General features: G+C 44.0%; 1 protein-coding gene across 1 annotated transcript in view; it reads left to right on the top strand.

The window, feature by feature from the left end:
- Window positions 1-19252, top strand: part of KCNN1 (potassium calcium-activated channel subfamily N member 1) — a 107330-nt gene that overhangs the window by 77034 nt on the left and 11044 nt on the right. Inside the window, exons 6-8 of the mRNA XM_030218710.1 lie at window positions 16239-16380; window positions 18337-18447; window positions 18898-19025. Coding sequence (XP_030074570.1) covers window positions 16239-16380; window positions 18337-18447; window positions 18898-19025 — 381 coding nt within the window. The remainder of the gene's footprint in view (window positions 1-16238; window positions 16381-18336; window positions 18448-18897; window positions 19026-19252) is intronic.

Below are 19252 nucleotides of genomic sequence, written 5' to 3' on the forward strand. Positions count from 1 at the left end.
ACCATTGTTTTAGTTTTCCTGCTCCAACCCTGTGGAATAGCCTTTCTCCTCTACCTCAGATTAGAATAGTCAATTAAGAAATTTAAATCAATGCCTAAGGCTTATTATTTCTCTGCATCCTTCTCGAATGCATTCAACAAATGATTCCTTAGTCCCTCCTCTTTTCCTATCATACTTGGCAGATTCCATATTTGAATAACTTATAACTGACTTGTTACCTTCCTTTTGTGATTTCCCTTTCTTACACTTTCCTCTGTAAAATACTGTATCCTTACCTTTTCCTTTCTCCCCTCTTATATAATGTTGTGTCATACCTTCTGTGTACTACGGGTTAGGCAGGAGCCTTTCTTGCCTACTTAAATTGCCTGTTGCCAACCACCCACCAATATTCAGTGGCACTAAACCAGGCGTTGCCATTGAATATTGCCTCTGACTGGCCCCAAAAAAGTGGCTGATCAGGGGCTGGCCAGGGGGTGGTGCTGGGGAGGAACACAGGCTTCTGCGGGCACTGGCAATATTCAGCCAAGGCCCACATAAGTTAAGTGGGTGAATTTAGGACAGCTCAACAGCCACTCCAGGTGGCCCCCCTGCAACAGTCCCCTGGGCAGCATCCCCCCCCCCCCAGTCAGGATAGAAACCCCCCCTCCCCTAAGGCCTACCTGACCTCCCTGGTGGTCCAGCGACGCATTGGGACAGGAGCAAACCCCCTCACTTCTGCTCCTTGTGGCAGCTTCTTCAAAATGGTTGTCGCTACCTCTCACAGTACTTGCAGTACCACAAGGCTGCTGTGAGAGGTCACAGCAGCCATTTTGAAGAAGCTGCTACTAGAAGCAGGAGCAAGGGGGGGGGTTGCTTCTGTCCCTAGCACCCTGCTGGACCACCAGAGAGGCCAGGTAGGCCACAGGAAGGGAGAAATCCTTTTCTTTGAATATGGGTCCCAGGCCTGCTTAAGCTCTGGCAGCCTGTTCACCCCAAATTATCTCCAAATATTCAGTGCCTGTGCCTGGATTGAATATCAATCAGGGGATGATTTAGCCGGCAATGATCAGCATTTAAAAACACGCTGACCACCACCAGCTGAATATTGGGGAGTATATGTTTATTCCCCCTCACTTATTATTGATTGGTATAAACCACTTAGAATTTTGTGATATAGGCAGTATATCAAATAAAATTGAAGTCGAACTTCACCAAGGGGGCCTTTTGTGAGGCTGGAGTCAGGACTGGCCCAACCATTAGGTAAAATTAGTTGGTCTCCTAGGATAGCACCTTCGTGGGGGCAGCAAAGAGCAGGTGCAGTGAAAGCAAAACAATAGGTCTTGGCAGCAACACAATCTCAAAGAACCATCAACACGTACATTAACCTGCATTTGTCTAGGACGTTTGTGTGATAATTAGAGCTGTACCAAATAGCATATTTTACTATTCGTCCGAATACGAATAATGAAAAATATTATTCGGCCAAATACGAATACCGAATATGACTAATGGGCATTGAGCTTTGACGTAACAAATAATAAAAGAAACAATGTGAAATCAGAGATCAAGCGCTTATTTCAATAGGATGATTCGTATTCGAATTTAGATCACTATTCGAGTTTATTTGTTTTGTTTGTTTATTTACATTTACCTCACATCTTCTTCAGTAGTATCTCAAGGTGAATTACATACAAGTACACTAGGTAGTTCCTTGTCCCTGAAGAGTTTGTAATCTAGGGGTCCTTTTACTAAGCTGTTATATGCAGATGATCCCAGCCGATATTCAGCCGGGACCCGAGGAAGTGTATCTGAAAGGTCTACCCCCCTCTTTGATCAAGCACTCATTCCTGAACCCCACATCCCGTAGTACTTTTGGTAGTGGCAGCATTTTTAACCTGGAGCCACTATAGGCAGGAGCAAATGAGCATCACTCTGCCCCACTGGACCACCAGGAAGCCTAAGATAGGCCCAGAGGGCTTATAGACAGGTGGATGGCCTCAGGAGGGAGCACTTGATAAGGGAGGTCTGTAAATGAGCATTTGCTTAAGGAAGGGGGTCAGTAGTGCATGGTTGATCAGGGAGGGGGGCTAGGAGGGAGCCCTTGATTGGGAAGGGGGAATCTTGGAGTGAGCACTTGATCAGATAGGGAGTTCAGGAGGGGGACAACTCATGTTTGGGGAAGAGGGAAAAGAGGGATCACCACAATATCTATCAGGCCACTGCTTAGAAGTTGAGTGGGCGCCATCCAATATTCAGTGCTGATTTCCATATAGCTAAGTAACCAAAGATAGGACAGTGTTTTATGTGATCCTAACTTGTCACTTAGCTATGCAGGTATCAGCATTGAATATTAACAGTACCTGCACACTTCCCGGCTCCTCCCCAACTCCACCTGACTGAGTCTAAGCAGGTGTCCATCTCGCTTACAATCAGTTCATCTATTTCTACTGCCAGAACTGCTCCACATAGTTCCAAGCGCAGTACTGTCTGACTAGGCCACGGGGCTTCCCGCCCGTTGGATGAGTAAGGACCTCAGTTATCTTTTCTCCGTGTCTGAGGTGACACGTTTTTTTTTTTTTCGGATGCGTTCTACTCGATTACTGACATATACATAGAATCTTCTACTCTGGTTGTATATGTAGCTTAGCACAACCCTGCTGTCTGTATAGAACTTAATTAAGCAGGTGTCCATCTCGCTTACAATCAGTTCATCTATTTTTACTGCCAGAACTGCTCCACATAGTTCCAAACGCGGTACTGTCTGACTAGGCCACGGGGCTTCCCGCCCGTCAGGTGAGTAAGGACCTCAGTTATCTTTTCTCCGCGTCTGAGGTGACACGTTTTTTTTTTTGCTGTGTTACTTTTCGGCCCAGGAGTCTGCGCGTTACCGCTTCTTTTTCTTTTTGTTTCTCGTTTCTACAAAAAATGTAATTAGAACAATATTCAGAAGCACCACCCAGTTAAGTGGCCAGCCCACCGAGTGTAACTTAAGTGGGCTTGAGCCTCTCCTGCCTGCTTAAATTACTTTGAATATTGACCCCTCTATGGCACTATATTGCTCTGAGTGTTTGATGGCAGTAATCGTTAAATTGCATAAAATCTATCCTTCAGATCTAGAGATATGAGTAGAACAGAAAGGAGAAGAGGGGTTCTCTTGAGTTCCAGCCCCAAACTGCCAAGTTTCCCTTTTTCCCATTCATTCCAAGCCTCCTCCATCCACTGTGACCATTGTAATTTGGAAGATCAGTGTCTAGTCACCTGGTGTGAGGGGTGGGGTAAGCAGTCCATCAGCTACGCAGCAGTCCTAAATTTTGAGTCTCAGGGTGCTTGAATCGGAGCCTGGATCATTTATCTGATAACCATCCTTTTTCCTTTTTTTTTGGCAGGCGGGAGGGAGAGCACAGAGTTGCATGCAAGCTGTTGGCTGGTTGCACAATAATTAAGTTGAGCTCTTTCTCCCTTCTTTAGCACATTTCTTCTTTATTTCCTAATTCCATTTCATTTTTGCTGTACAGTCGTGCATTGGAGGTGATCTATCATTGATAGCTCAGTGATAGGTCTTCAGGTGTCACCTGATGCTGGTGGTCTGCCAGATGCACAAAACAAAACTTCAGGCCAAAGCCACAGCTCCACAATGTAGAATTAAAAGCTTCCAGAGACTTTACTATGCACACTATTTGTAAGAGTAAAAAAATAAAATCTGCAGAAAAAGCAGAATGCAAATCTCTGAAGATTCTTAGCCATTAATAAATCTTCAAAGGGAAAGTCTGCTTCTTCCCAGAGACTTGCGACAAGGCTCCCAGTTTTAATTATTGCCCTTTACTGACTCAAACTGATCTTCTAACAACTGCAAGCTTGCAGCTAAGTTACTATGGTTTACATTTCTTTTTGGCCAGCTAGTTCCTTCTTTCTCCTTCTGCTTCCAACTCAGTAAGAGTCAGAAGTGAGATCTGGCACCAACAATCTGTATTCACAAATAAATAGGAATTACATCCCCTATTTTAATAGCTCTCCTCTCAGGACACACACTGCTCCTAGTCAGGTCACCACAGTAATAGCAACCTCTTCCAAAATTCTGTGTCATGGAGTCTAAAGCTGGCCAGAGAAGCAAAGGAGCAATGAAAGCTCATAGGTGAAAATAAAGAGAAGAAGAAGTGAGGTCCAATCAAGACGAAGAATCCAATATGTAAAGGCAGAACAGTTTATTAGGAAAACTTGACATGGTCGTGTTTCGGTGATGATGCCTGCATCAGGAGTCTATCAACCGCTACAAAACCTTGATAATAAAACATATTAATATACATGTAATTTGAATGACTTGTAAAACACAAGTCAATGCTCGTAAAGAAGTTGTACATAGATGGTGTTAATTTGGAAGTTAAAAACCATGAGCCCGATATTCAGTGCTATTTAACAGGCCAGTAACAGCTCCTGGCCAGTTAAATAGCGCTTAGCTGGCTAACCACTAATATTCAGCGGGAGGTAGCTGGTTATCTCTGCTGAATATTAGCACTTAGTGGCTAGCTGATAACTAGCTGTGTTGTGCGACTTAGCCAGCTATCCGTGACTATTCACGCTCTGTCCGGCTAAGTTTACTGGGCAAATTGGACCGCCTAATAGCAGTCCTATCTTTGTCCGCTATTAACTTAAATGGCCAGTGCTGAATTTTCACATAGCCGGTTAAGTTAGAGCCAGACAAAAAAAAAACCCCTCTGGATATTCAATGCCGGTCAACGGAAACGGCCCGGCATTGAGTATCTGAGCTCAGTGCCACCGGCGGCAGCTAACCACGCTGCCTGCCTCTGGCTGAAGAATATTAGAAGGCATATGTTTAAAACATGTGTCTTAACATAATAAAAACATAATGAAAAGACCTAATTAAAAACAGCTTAATAAAATAGCAAGTGATGTAGCGGAAAGGCAGGCAACATATAAATGTTATATCTTATATAAATGCATTCTGTCAGTCAATGCAGTGTTTATGAAAATATTTGATTACAGAAAAAATGATAAAAAGACCACAGTCAAAAAATCAGGGCTCTTATCTGAGGGGTGGTGGAGTCAGGTGTAATATATGCACACATTAAATGGAGTGTTATCTGTGCAAATGTGTATTGCTCAAAGCACTGTTGAGAGGCGCCAACCATATAAATAAATAAATATATAAGTAAATAAATGCATCTCTGCTGATGTATTAAAACACATATAAGTGGCTGGTCACAATGGCGTTCCTAGGGTGGCTGTCACCCGGGGCAGATCGCCGATGCACCCCCCCCCCGGGTGCAGCGCGACCCCCCTACCCCCGGCGAAAGGACCCCCCCCCCCCCCCCGGTGCATTTTTACCTGCTGGGGGGGTGCCGTGCGCCTGTCAGCTTCGCTCGTTCCCTGCTCCCTCTGCCCCGGAACAGGAAGTAACCTGTTCCGGGTCAGAGGGAGCAGAGAACGAGCGGAGCTGACAGGCGCGCGGCACCCGCCCCCAGCGGCGTGCACCCGGGGCGGACCACCCCCACCGCCCCCCCCCCTTGGTACGCCAGTGGCTGGTCAAAATAAAATAGTTGGTAAATTGTGAAAACCGGTAGTATAGATGTATTAGCCACTAATGTGATATGACCAAGTATACATTTAGGGGCCCTTTTACTAAGTCGCGTAGACACCTACGTGCGCCCAATGTGTGCCAATTTGGAACTACCATGTGGCCCAGGTGGTAATTTCATTTTGTATGCGCATCCAGTAGGCTTGCCGGAAATTTTCCGGTGCGTAGCACTAATCGGGCGGTAATCAGCATTGTACGTGTGCTGATGATTACCACTGGTTAATGCATGAGACCTTATCGCTAAGTCAATAGGTGGTGGTAAGGTCTCAGGCCCATAATGGACGCGCACCAATTTTCATTTTGCCGCACGTCCATTTTCGGCCAAAAAGAAAAAAGGTCTTTTTTGCAGGTGCACTGAAAAGTGAAGCTGTGCGTGCCCAATACATGCGTCTACACCAGGGGCGTAGCCAGACTTCGGTGGAGGGAGGTCCAGAGCCCAAGGTGGGGAGGCACATTTTAGCCCCCCTGGCACTGCCGACCCCCCCCCCCACGCCATTGCTGACCCCCCCGCCGCCAACTTTGACCCCCCCCCGCCATTGGCGAACCCCCCCCGCCACCAACTTTGACCTCCAAAGTTTGACTCCCCCCTGCCACGACCCTCTTGACCCCCCCTCCCGCTGCCAACCCGCCGTCGCCTATCTTTGCTGGCAGGGGACCCGGCGCGCAGGATTGGGAAGAAGAGGACCTCGGCTCATATGGCGGGGGTTGGGGTCCCTCGCCAGCAAAGGTAGGCGACGGCGGGTTGGCGGCGGGAGGGGGGTCAATAGGTTCATCGGCAGGGGGGTCCAGGGGCAAATCCACAGGGGCCCATACTGGCTATACCACTGGTCTACACCAGCACAGGCCACTTTTTGGCGCACTTAGTAAAAAGACCCCTTAACCAGCAAAATAAATAAGATGATAAAATGGCTATGTATGGCCGGGCATGAGCCGCGATCTAAAATGAAATAAAACGTATAAATACTAAGTAAAACTTATGTAGTGTGTTGCTGTCTGAGTTACAAGTCAAGCAGTGTGTCCCTGAGGTACTCTCAAGCAGTAGAAACGCGGAGCATGCTCTGATGGAGCTAAACAGAAAAGTTTAGTGCCATTATGTGATTGACAGGAGCTGCCGAGATATTGTGGTCACCCAACTTACTAAAAAGCATTAAGGGAACCAAGATGGTGGCTGAACAGGACGTGTAGTTGAGTGCTCCTGCTTCCTTGGCTTTTTTCTTGTTGATTATTAATCCTACCTTAAAGTTTCCTATGTCAAAGAGAAGAGGAAAGCAGAGAATTTTCCCTCCAGCCATTTCTGTTACCTCATTTCCTCGTCAGATGGTCATTACATCTTTCACCATCCCTGGAGGTCTGGGTGTATCTGCTCCCGGGCTACAGGAATGGCGCGGCTTGAATGACAAGGTTCACTGAGCCCAGGAAGACCTTCCTCCCCTCCCTGCCCAAGTTCGCTGATGGTGTCTCCTGATCGCACATTGGAGGGTCCTGGGAGTGTTTCCAATGTGTTGTGACCGGCACCTCAGTTAGACCCAGAAATTTTGGCAGTTAGCACCGGCGTCAGTAATGTGTGGCAAGGCCGGGAAAGTGAACTGGAGCTAGTAGTCTGTGGTGGAGAGGGAGTGGAGCAACAGGAGAGCCAAGGAAACTAGCTCTACAGTCTTTGGAAATCCCACTCAAGCCACTGGTGTAACCAGCAACAGTCATGATGGAGGTGCTGTGGTCTGCTATGGAGCACCTTTATTTGATATGTGTACATTTTGTGACTGTTTCTTTAACTTCATCTACTAAACTGCAAGCCACTGAGACACTGGTGCAGTTGGAGAAATCTTCCTTGGAAGTTAAAAATTCGATGGCACAACAGGCTGGGGATAAAACCTGTTAAGATAGATTGAGAACTTGGAGAACCAAAATAAGAGTTTAAATTTAAGATTTCTTGATTTCCCTGTTTCTAGATTGTTGGGACCCCAAGAACTCTTAAAAAATTTCTTGATAATGATTTTGAAGCTACCCACTGCTCATATCCCTCCTGTTCAGAAGATTTATGATCTGCTATGTACAGATTCAGTGTTAAAAAGTGATGGGAAGGATTTAAATTTATCTGAACTATTAGAATCATCAGAAGTACAAATATCCAGAAGAGCTACTTTGCTTGTTTCTTTTGCCTTTTTACGGAAGTTTCTCCTTGGTCCCCCTTCCTAGTTTGTGGACCATATTGTTTTGCTTATTTTCCTTCTTAGAATTGCCTAGCTAATGATGTTAATCAGCATGTTTAATTTTACTGCTATTTATTTTTAAGTTGTATTTGGCTTTTTATATTATAAATACAATTTTTAAAAAAGCATTAATGCAATGTGAAAACACAGTCAACCAGCTTAGCTAATGGATGTGAAAAATAAATTATAAAATGCCCCTGGGGGAAATAATATGAAAAATATATAAAAATTGAAACACGTCTGTATGAGGGCCAGATGGAGAGATGGAGACCTAGACACTACCTTAATGAGAAAGGAGCAAAGGCTCATTTATCAACTGAATACAGTTCATCCAAATGGTCTCAATTTGGATGTAGACTACAGGGTCTTCTTATAAGTGCTTCATTAGTGCATATATGATTATCTCTGTAATCATCAGTTTTTATCATTTTAATATATGCCTGAACACAAGTTATACACAGCCAGTTATTTTGAGACCTTTTTTAACTGTTTAATTTTGACAGTTAATAGCCATTTATTTTCTTGCTCATCCAGGTATTTGAGCCTTTCACAGGCTAAATACAAAATAGGGACGTGTTTCGATTTTTATATGTTTTTCATATGAATTCTCCCAGGGGCGTGTTTATAATTTATTTTTTACTTCTATTATCTAAGTTGGTTGACACTGTGCTTTCACATTGCATTAATGCTTTTTAGTAAGTTTGGAGACCACAATATCTCGGCAGCTCCTGTCAATCACATAATGGCGCTATTTTTTCTCTTTAGCTCCATCAGAGCAAGCGCCACGTTTCTACTTCTTGAGAGTACTGCAGGGACACACTGCTTGACTTGTGATTCAAACAGCAACACAATACCTAAATTTTATTTAGTACTTATAAGTTTTATTTAATTTTAGATCGTAGCTCACGCCCGGCCATTCGTAGCCATTTTATTATCGTATTTATTTTGCTGGTTAAATGTATACTCGGTTATTTCACTCGGTTAGTGGCTAATACATCTACACTACCGGTTTTCGCAATTTACCAACTATTTTATTTTGACCAGCCACTTATGTGTGTTTTAATACATTAGCAGAGATGCATTCATTTACTTATATATTTATTTATTTATATTACTATAACTACTATAAATCACTTCTATAGCACTACCAGTCGTACGCAGCATTTTACAATTGAACATGAAGAAGACAGTCCCTGCTCAAAAGAGCTTACAATCTAAATCAGGACAAACAGACAGGGCCAAAAAGGATAAGGGAAGGACAGACAGAAGAACACTTAAGGATAAGATAAAAGTTACAAGTCATCAGGAGTCGAAAGCAGCATCAAACAGGTAGGCCTTTAGCCCAGATTTGAAGGCAGCCAGGGATGGAGCTAGACGTAATTGCTCAGGAAACCTATTCCAGGCATAAGGTGCGGCGAGATAGAAGGAGCGGAGTCTGGAGTTAGAGATGGAGGAGAAGGGTGCAATTAGGAGAGATTTGCCTAGTGAACGGAGTTCTAGGGAAGGAGTGTACGGAGAGATGAAGGTGGAGAGGTAGTAAGGGGCTGCAGAGTGAATGCACTTATAGGTCAACAAGAGGAGCTTGAATTGTATACGGAAACGGATAGGGAGCCAGTGAAATGATTTCAGGAGAGGGCTGATATGGGCATAATGACTTTGGCAAAATATTAGTCGTGCGGCAGAGTTTTGAACAGATTGAAGAGGAGAGAGATGGCTGAGTGGAAGACCTAAGAGAAGCAAGTTGCAGTAGTTAGTGCGAGAGGTGATGAGAGTGTGGATGAGGGTTTTTTTATATGGTTGGCTCCTCTCAACAGTGCTTTGAGCAGTGCACTTGTGCACAGATAACACTCCATTTAACGTGTGCATATATTACACCTGACTCCACCACCCCTCAGGTAAGAGCCCTGATTTTTTGACTGTGGTCTATTTATAATTTTTTCCGTAATCAAATATTTTCATAAACACTGCATAGACCAGAGGTGTATCTGAAATGCGGCGGTAGGGGGGGGCCAAGGCCAGAGTGAGGGGGCACATTATAGCCCCCCCCCCGCTGTCCGCCGCCACCGCTACTGCTGTCACCACCGTCACCTACCTTTGCTGGCGGGGGACCCCAACCCCCTCCAGCCGAGCCGAGGTCTTTTAAAGTTCTTTTTCGTCCTCTGGAGTCCGTGCTGTTCAAAGCTGCTCCTTTCGGAGTCTGACGTCGCTGCATGTTGTTTAATTACACGTTGAGTGAAGAAAAATTTCTCCGATTCGTTTTAAATTTACTCCATTGTAGCTTCATCGCATGCCCCCTAGTCCTGGTATTTTTGGAAAGCGTGAACAGACGCTTCACATCTACCCTTTCAACTCCACTCATTTAGTCGGCCAAGAGCCATTCTTGGCTGGTTAAATAATGCTGAATATTGGGCCCATGGTTTTTAACATCCAAATTAGCACCATCTATGTACAACTTCTTTATGAACTTTGAGATTTTAGTTTGTCTGCTGAGTTCCACATCATTCAAATTACATGTATATTAATATGCTTTTAATATCATGTGTATTATGTTTTATTATCATGGTTTTGTAGCAGTTGATAGACTCCTGAAGAAGGCGTCATCGCTGAAACATGACTGTGTCAAGTCTTCCTAATAAACTGTTCTGCTTTTACATCCGGCGTTAACAACATTCCTCTAACTCCTCAAGCGAGGAGTTAGAGGAATGTTGTTAACGCCGGATGGCCTGTGAGCTGTACCGGTACCTCTCTTCATGCTGCGCTGAGCCGTTCTGAGTCCAGCGGAGGGTTTAATCAATAAACGAACTGTTTATAAGACAAGACTTTTCTAGTCAAGTCTGAATGAAGGCCGCTCCAGAGCTAGTAATAAGATACTAGGAGCGAAGAAAGTATACAGTTGTTCTACTGAACTATATGAAAGACTGGACATTTTTAATTAGTGGAATTTTCAATTAGTGAAAAAAGATAGCTATTGTGACAACAAGCTATGTTTATATTTAAAACACGTGTATGACTGAACGGCAAAATGAATGGTATGATTGAGTGCCGGGGTTTCAGTTAATCAGGGTTGAAATGTGAGAAAGGAATACATGTAATAAATGTAAAATTACATCAAAATTGAACTAGGAGTACAGTTGTATGTGTTGATATCGAGGGTACTCCATTTGCAACTATTCATCCCCTATTGGTTGTGATTGTTATCTAAATATTCAATGCCAATCTTTTTCTGGGCATCAGCATTATCTGGGGCTATCCAGGCAATGTGCTGGCTGCTGGATTTTATGCAAAACCTAGCCGATATTCACTTGGTACCCACATAAAACACTTATGCAGATCTGCCGATATTCACCTGTACCCACATAAAACATCTATGCAGATCTTCCACCCACCTCCCGATTCTGATCCTCCTCCCAAACACCACCAATAAGACCCAAATCTCCTACCAGACACTCCCCCAAACAAGAGAACCCCCCAACATGGCTTGACCTCCATCCTGGATCCCCCCTAGAGAAGCCCCCTTCTCATATCCCAGCAGGGCTCCCTTCCAAGCCCTTCCTTAACATCCCTGGAGGAGGGCAGGACCAAACCTGACTCATTCTTCCCCCTGGTGGCTGTGGCTGAAAAATGGCAACTATGACTTCTAGCAGTACTCTGGTGGTACAGTACTACTGCTACTACTGCTAGGTGGTATGGTGCTTCCATATAAGGAAGGTTGACCCCCCCCCCCTCCCTAGTAGTAGTACCATGAGACTACCACAAACGGTCATGGTCTCCATTTCTTTCCAGAGTCAGCATGGACAGGAGCGAGTGGGGTTTGCTCCTGCTCAGACTCCCAGTACACTGCCCTGGATGTCAAGGTAGTCCCATGGGGGGAGGGGGGGCTACTGGGATGTGGGAGCAGGGCTTCTCTTGGGGGAGGATGGGGGGTCAGGTCAGGTTGGGAGGCTTCTCTTGTTGAGGGTGTCCAGGATGGAGATTCAGTCATGTTGAGGGGGGTTTCCCTTGTTCAGAGGGTTGGGAGGGGGTCAGGTCATTTTGAGGGATTTCTCTTGTTGGGGCGGGTCCTAGAGGGAGGTCAGGTCATGTTGTGGAGATAGGGAAATGGAACAGGTCATATTGTTGGTGGTCTTCTCTTCTTTGGGGAGGTGGTCAAAAGGGGAGAACAATGAGAGATACAGACCACTACCCAGTAGTTATGTGGGTGCCAACCGAGATTCTGTATTGGCATCCACATAGCTAAGTGACCACTTAAGAGCCTTTTGTCCAGTCCTATTTGGTAACTTAGCTATGCAGACAACAGCAGTGAAAATTGCCAACACACTCATAACTTCCAGCTCCTCCCTGACTCCGCTGTCAGACCTCCCCTCCTCTGCCCAGGTGTGACATGGCCAGCTAGTGCCGATAGTTATCCCACACATTAGTGTTTAGCCAGGCAGGGGCCTCTTCTGCCTGTTAAATCCTTTTGAATATTGACCCATGTGTTTTTTTATAGATGCCATATTGTTAGATATATTGTATGACATTGTATATGTATTTATTGTACTGTTGTAAACCACTTTGTAGCCTTTGGAGAGAACTAGCATAAAAATATGAGAAATACATAAATATTACAGGTGGGCAATGAGGAGTCCTTTTAATAAAGTGCACTAAATGATAAGATGCCTATAGGAATATAATGCCTATCGGAATATAATGGGGTGTCTTATCATTTAGTGCATGCTAATCATTAACATGCACTAAATCCATTAGTAAAAGGACCCCTTAGTGCACTATTAATTCAATTAATTTTTTAAAATTTTAACTAGGATTAAATTTTTTAATCCTGACCAAAATTTTTTACTCCCCTCCATTGTCCAGCATTGCTTTCTCCTCCCTGCCTATCTTATTGCACCATGGCATAATGTAGCAGAGGGAAAGCATGGACATCAGTTGCAAATAACATGTGGGAATTGCTGCCGGAGTCCCTATGAAAATCCAAATAAATGTTAAGACATATGCGGGGGGAGGGGGAAGAGATGCCAGACTTGTATGCTGGGGGGGGGGGGGGGGAGGCGGTCAGTAGCAGGAGAGAGAAATGTGTGTCTGTGTATCAGGGGTAACAAATTTAGCAGCAGAAGGGGAGGCACTTGGATGTATGTACAAGAGAGGGATGCGGCAGGAGAGGAGAAAGGTACGTACCTACATGGGGTGAGGGGGAACAATGTGCTGTGTGAAGGAAGTGTGTGTATGCAATTTTTCATTATATTCAGCAGATTTTTAAAAAATTTCCATACAGTCTGCGCAGTGGAAATTTACCAGTACCAAGCCATCCAGCCCAGTGGTGGATTAATCATGTGATTAATACCACGATTAATTTAGATTAACATTTTTAATTGCTGCCCACCCATAATAAATATATAAAAATAACTGATAATTGTCCAGAGAGGGAGACAAAACAGTTTTAAAGATTAATATAAAGCAATTATTAATATAAATATCTGGCTGTACTGGTGAGGTGTATCACTTCAAAGGAATTCATTTATGCCCTCTTAAAGCCTTGCTTTGGCTGTCTTTCTCATTAGTTGGCGTTCAGCCACATTTCAGAGATTAGAGAATGCAGAGCCAATAATCTAACTGTTCCTCTAGAAAACTATGATTGTTGGTGTCTGTTTTCAAGATCACTTTTTTATTTCTTGGGGTTTATTTTTAAAGCAGATAAGGATGTTAACAACAGCTCTGGGAAGCTAGTATCCAGTTCATCTAAAGGTTAATAATATTCCTGTCAATATTGAGCCAGCAGCAGTCAGCATTTTTTTAAAGTGCTAACCGTAGCTGGCTAAATTAGACCCAGATATGTAATGATGGGCCATATCCAGGTACTGGCATTGAACACTGGACATGTGTTGACCACCAGCACTTATGCGGGCCAGGGATGAATTTTCAGCCAGGACCCACATAAAACATTTATACAGGTTTCAGCTGAATATCACCTGGGACCCACATAAGGATATCTCCATTCCTCCCTCCCCCACCCACCACCACAAATTCCTCAACCCCCCCCCCCATCATCTCCTCTTCCCAGAACACCACACACACACACACAAATAGAGCCTTCTTCTGCTTTGCCCCCCCCCCAAATATCAAATAGCGCCCCTCATGAAGCATCCCCCACTCTCTGTAGACCCCCTGTTCTACCTTAACCGTCTCTGGTGATCCAGGGACTCCTTTGAGCATAAACAATTCCCAGTTGCTCCTGCAAGCAAAGCTGGCATGGGAGTGAGTGAGTGGGAGCTGCTTCTGCTCCGAATACCCCACAGGGAAGGTTAAAGTAGGCACAGGGGGCCTACAGGGTGGGGATGCTTCAGGAAGGGGTGCTACTTATGGGTTGGGGGGCTGAGAGGTGGCACTGTTTGGAGGGGTAGGTACAGAAGATTGGCAACTCCTGTTCGGGAGAGGGAGGGAGGGAGGAAGGAGAGCCAGCAGATGCTGGCCAATATTCAGTGCCAGCACCTGCATATCCAAGTGGGCAAAGTTAAGACTGCCTATCTACCCGCTTAGCTATGTGGCCACTGATACTGAATATTACCAGTATAACTGCCAGCTCCTCCCTGTCTCCCTGGATTCGGCAGGTTAGTGCTCAGTTAAGTACCTACTGAATATCAGCAACCAGCCTGAGCCCACTGAATACAATTTAAGCAGGCAGGAGCTTCTCCTGCCTCTTTAAATTGCTTTGACTATTGATCCCATTATTTTTCTTTCGAGAAGCAAAATATTATGTACTTCTTCGAGTTTTATAGAACATAACACTTTCTGCAAAATAATTACTTATCCTCTACACTTTCGAGAGGGCTTTTTCCCCTCACTATTTTGATGCATAGCGAGGCTCAGAAGCACCCTGGCTGACTGCCTCAGCTTTTGGCCACATGGTCATTGAGCATAATGGGAGGAACTCTGTAGAGGATTCACTTTATTTCTAGCTCATCACAGAGACCACTAAATACAGAGGCCTCTCTGCCTTTTATGAACTTTTAGAGGTGTAAAAGAGTCTTGCACAGGTGAAACTCTCCATAGGATAGGGTCAAGCATCCACTGATCCTAACCAAAAATACCTCTTACCACAAGAGAACAAGAAATGCCATGGGATGTAAATGTCCAGACATTCAACCATTCATGCAGTTCAGGAAGTATGCAGAATAAGGACCCAAGCCTAGACAGGGGAATGCCACTAAAGAAATATTTCCATCTCTCTTTGACCTAAGTATAGCTGGGAGTCCGGAATCTTCCTGTCACTGAGTGAAATCCTGAGATCATTTGTAAGAGATTATTTTTAAAAATAAAGATGGACACATGCTGCCTTCCTCCTACCCATCTTCTTCCTAGCACTTTGCAAAGGATTGTATGAGTTTTAGCCACCAGATTGCTACCCTTCTTCACTCTATAGGAATACAATGCATCTGCCTTATAAGGCTGGGCCTAAAACTACAAGATGGTGTATGTCTTCTGGACTATGAGCAATATAAGGGGGAGATTTTGAAATGTTGTAGGCTTTCCAGGTCCACTGGTTACCTCTTGGTATGTAACTAATATATTCAGCCTTATAGGAAGGAAGCATTGTGATTCCAGCAACCAGCTGGTTGTCTTGCTGCATGGTATTACAGTTCATGTGGGCCATTCCCAGGTCAGATAGTGCCAGCACTTGAATGCACTAGAATTAATTTGATTTGGTGTTACATTTAGACCCATTTCATGGTTCTGTCTGAAAGAACATACAATGCTTAGTTAATTATTTTACATGAAGTAAAGAAAATCTCTTTTGAGTTCAATATTCCAATTACTGTAAAATTTCCAAAGTAAGACTAGACCCTACGAGGATTAGATTTTGAGTGGAGCCAGCACAGAAAAGAAGAAGGAAGTCCTGAGTGGCACAACTGGGTGTGTGTAGGTACTAACAGATACTTCATATGCAGACTCCAGCTTAATCATCCCAGAAAAAAAACACCACTGGAAGGCAGGATTTCTGGAATAGTGATGTCACAGCAGTATCCAGTCAGCACAGTTTGAGGTTCTGCTTTGGAAGTGCTAGTCCCTGGAATGACCTCAGGATTTGCAGTTAGGTTAGATGAGTAATCCAGGGCCACTAGCCACACACTTGTAGAAACTGGGATATCCCACATTGAAACAGTTCTAGAGGGGGCAACTGCAGAAGAATGGTAGTTATTCCTGAGTGAAGGAGCTTTATCTATCCATTGCTGCTGACAGCTGAACAGCTTTGGAGGTCATGGTAAGGGAGAATCCTATCCAAGAGCTGACACATATAAAGCCAGTACTTGGTGTAGGGTGGAAATTTCATTGGAAAGGCGAGATAATAGCTAATAGAGGAAAATGGATGATATCAAACCATCCAGAGGCCATGTAAAGTGATGATATGTGGAATTAGATTTTTGACCCATGTTTTTCCATTTTTATTTGACCTTTGGCAGGTATCATGACAAACAGGAAGTGACCAGCAATTTTCTGGGGGCAATGTGGTTAATTTCAATCACATTTCTCTCCATTGGCTATGGAGACATGGTACCACATACCTACTGTGGAAAGGGTGTTTGCTTGCTGACAGGAATTATGGTAAGGTTGAGAAGTTTTGGGTTTTTTATTCCTTTTTCATTCTCTATTTTCTATATGCAGCAATTAATTTAATTCAGCTTAATTTAACTTGAAATCCTTTGTTCAAGTCACATAATACAATTGACCATCTATACATAATTAAAACAAAGGACTATATATGGCCTCATGATGAAGAAGCCTCACCATAAGTCCACAAAGTAACATTAAACACATAGACCAAAACAAAATAAGCAAAGAATATTCCAACATTCTTTAGGAGAAATGAGATTACATGACCTCCGTATTCCCCAAAGGGGCACAAGGTCACAATAAACCAATACATCCAAATTACAAATTTAGGGGCCCTTTCACTAAAGGGTATTGGAATCTGGACTTAGCGCATCTTAATGCGGGACTTTCCCATATGCTAAGCCGAGATTCAACGCGGCAGTATTAGGTCTTTTTTAATTTGTTTTATTTTGCAGGCCCCATGCTAATTTTTCTATTAGCTTGTGGGATTTGCAAAAAATGAATGTGGAAGCCCTTACTGCCTCCTATTTAGGAGACACGTTAGCCAGTTAGCACATGCTAAAGCGAATATGCTAGCTGGTTATCACTTTCCATGCCCAATCTCTATCCATGACAAGACCCACTAAAGATATATTTTTAAAAACAGGGGCCCTTTTACTAAGGCGCATAGGCACCTACGCGCGTCCAACACACATCAATTTGGAACTACCGCCTGGCTACCAAGTGCCCCGGGCAGTAATTCCATTTTTTACATGCATCCGATACGCGCATCAGCAAATATTTTTTATTTTCTACCGCATGGTGCTAACTGCGCGCTGATGATTACCACCCAGTTAACACGTGAGACCTTACTGCTAAGTCAGTGGGTAGCGGTAAGATCTCAGGCCCAAAATGTACGTGCCCCAATTTCTATTTTGCTGCACGTCCATTTTTGGCCCAAAAAGCGCCTTTTTTGCAGGCGCCTACAACAGCGCAGGCCCACATTAGTAAAAGGACCCCTTAATGCACACTTAATGCACTGTAACAGGCAAAATACCACAAAACACTTATACATTTTGCAGTAGCCTGTTTTTCACATGCTAAGCACGTGTTAAAGATTAATGCCCTTAGTAAGAGGGCCCTTTAATCCGGATGGTCATAAAACTGAGATGAAAGGCCTACAAGAGAATGAAAGATCTTAGCAGGAGAGTAAAACTCTCCTTGGGGCCCAAATTAACAGCCACTGCAGAGTCTCCGAAAGTATTCTGACCTGAATGAGGATTTGTACATTTCTCTAGCAAAATAGAGCTACTCTTAGTTTCAAGCCTCCAGACCATAGCTGCAGTGGTCATCCAGCCACTTAGGTGAGGAAATGCAAGATCACCATCTGGTTGAGGGTACACCACTAGATTTCCACCATGGTGAGCATCGCTCTCAATGATGTCAAAAAGTCAGGGAGAATTTACTTGCCCACAGATGACTGAAGCAAGCAGAAGGAAGATGACAACCCTCTTGGGAGACCACATAAAGAGACATCTGTAGAACCTTGAGATCCTTCTGTTTTCAACAAAATTGGGGCACATGTTGCTACTTTCTAAGAGTCTTGGAGTCAGAAGATACCCTCTGAACACTGATGCACAAAAGGATAACATTAGTTGAGTCTTCTGCTTCTGGGCACTGGGAAAGTCAGTAGGCAAAGATTCTTATAATTAATACATAAATGTCATTTAGCTCAGATATTGGAAAAGACTCTTTCTAGCTAACAGTGTTCTTTCTAGAACACTGTATAGTAAATATAGTTCTTTCCCCCCATATCCCTGTGTTCAGCGCCTTTTATCCTCCTGATGAACTCCCCTGGCTCTCTCTGCTCTAAAGTCTGAGGCCTTCATATTAGCACAGTCTCTGCACTGAGCTGTAGGAAAAGATGTTGATAACTCATTACCTCTTCTCTACTTGTGTTCACTCCAGGGTGCTGGTTGCACTGCCCTGGTGGTGGCTGTCGTTGCCAGGAAGTTGGAACTTACCAAAGCTGAAAAACATGTGCACAATTTCATGATGGATACACAACTAACCAAACGGGTAAGGAAATATAGACAAAGGCCAAAGATTGATACAGAACCAAAAACTACCCATGTAAATTTAATTTTGAGCACCAAGGCCAGGTATCCTATCCACCTTTATGTTCGGGCTTGCTCATGATGGCACTTTTACTCTGGGTGAACCCCGAACAGTGGCTCAGATACAACCGTACATACTGATGTGACCTGTTCCCAGCTAATAGTACATCTTGGAGTATTCCAGTCATTTTATTGAGTGCCTAGGTACATTCATCTCTACCATTTAAGCATGCTGATGAGATCATTAACTATGGAAATACTAGTGTCATCTTAACCAGTCCCTTATATTTGCTGGATTTGACTGCAGTTTTGGATCTGCATTCACAATAGTGGTGGAATCCTGCTGAAAAGTCACTAGACAGTGGTCAGTTCTCCAAACCCAGCTTGATTCCACCTTGGTTTGTCTCTTCAGGTAAAAAATGCTGCTGCCAATGTACTCAGGGAAACATGGCTCATTTATAAACACACCAAGCTGGTGAAGAAAATCGACCATGCCAGAGTCCGCAAACACCAACGCAAGTTCTTACAAGCCATCCATCAGTAAGTATTGGGTCTCTGCCTGTTGTGTGAGACTCACAGTTTCCATCTCTGTAAAACCAACACATGTAGGAGCAGTCACAGCATGTGTGGTGGCAGCCATCCCTCTAGAATATCGCATGTGGAAGACTTTATCCACAATCAATATTTCTGTAGCCACAGGCCCCTAAAGCTTCAGCCAGGGTGTTTGTGCACTTACACATCCTTTCACTACTTCTCTGTAGTAACAG

The sequence above is a fragment of the Microcaecilia unicolor genome, chromosome 11 (assembly GCF_901765095.1).
Source record: "Microcaecilia unicolor chromosome 11, aMicUni1.1, whole genome shotgun sequence".
Taxonomy (NCBI): Eukaryota; Metazoa; Chordata; class Amphibia; order Gymnophiona; family Siphonopidae; genus Microcaecilia; species Microcaecilia unicolor.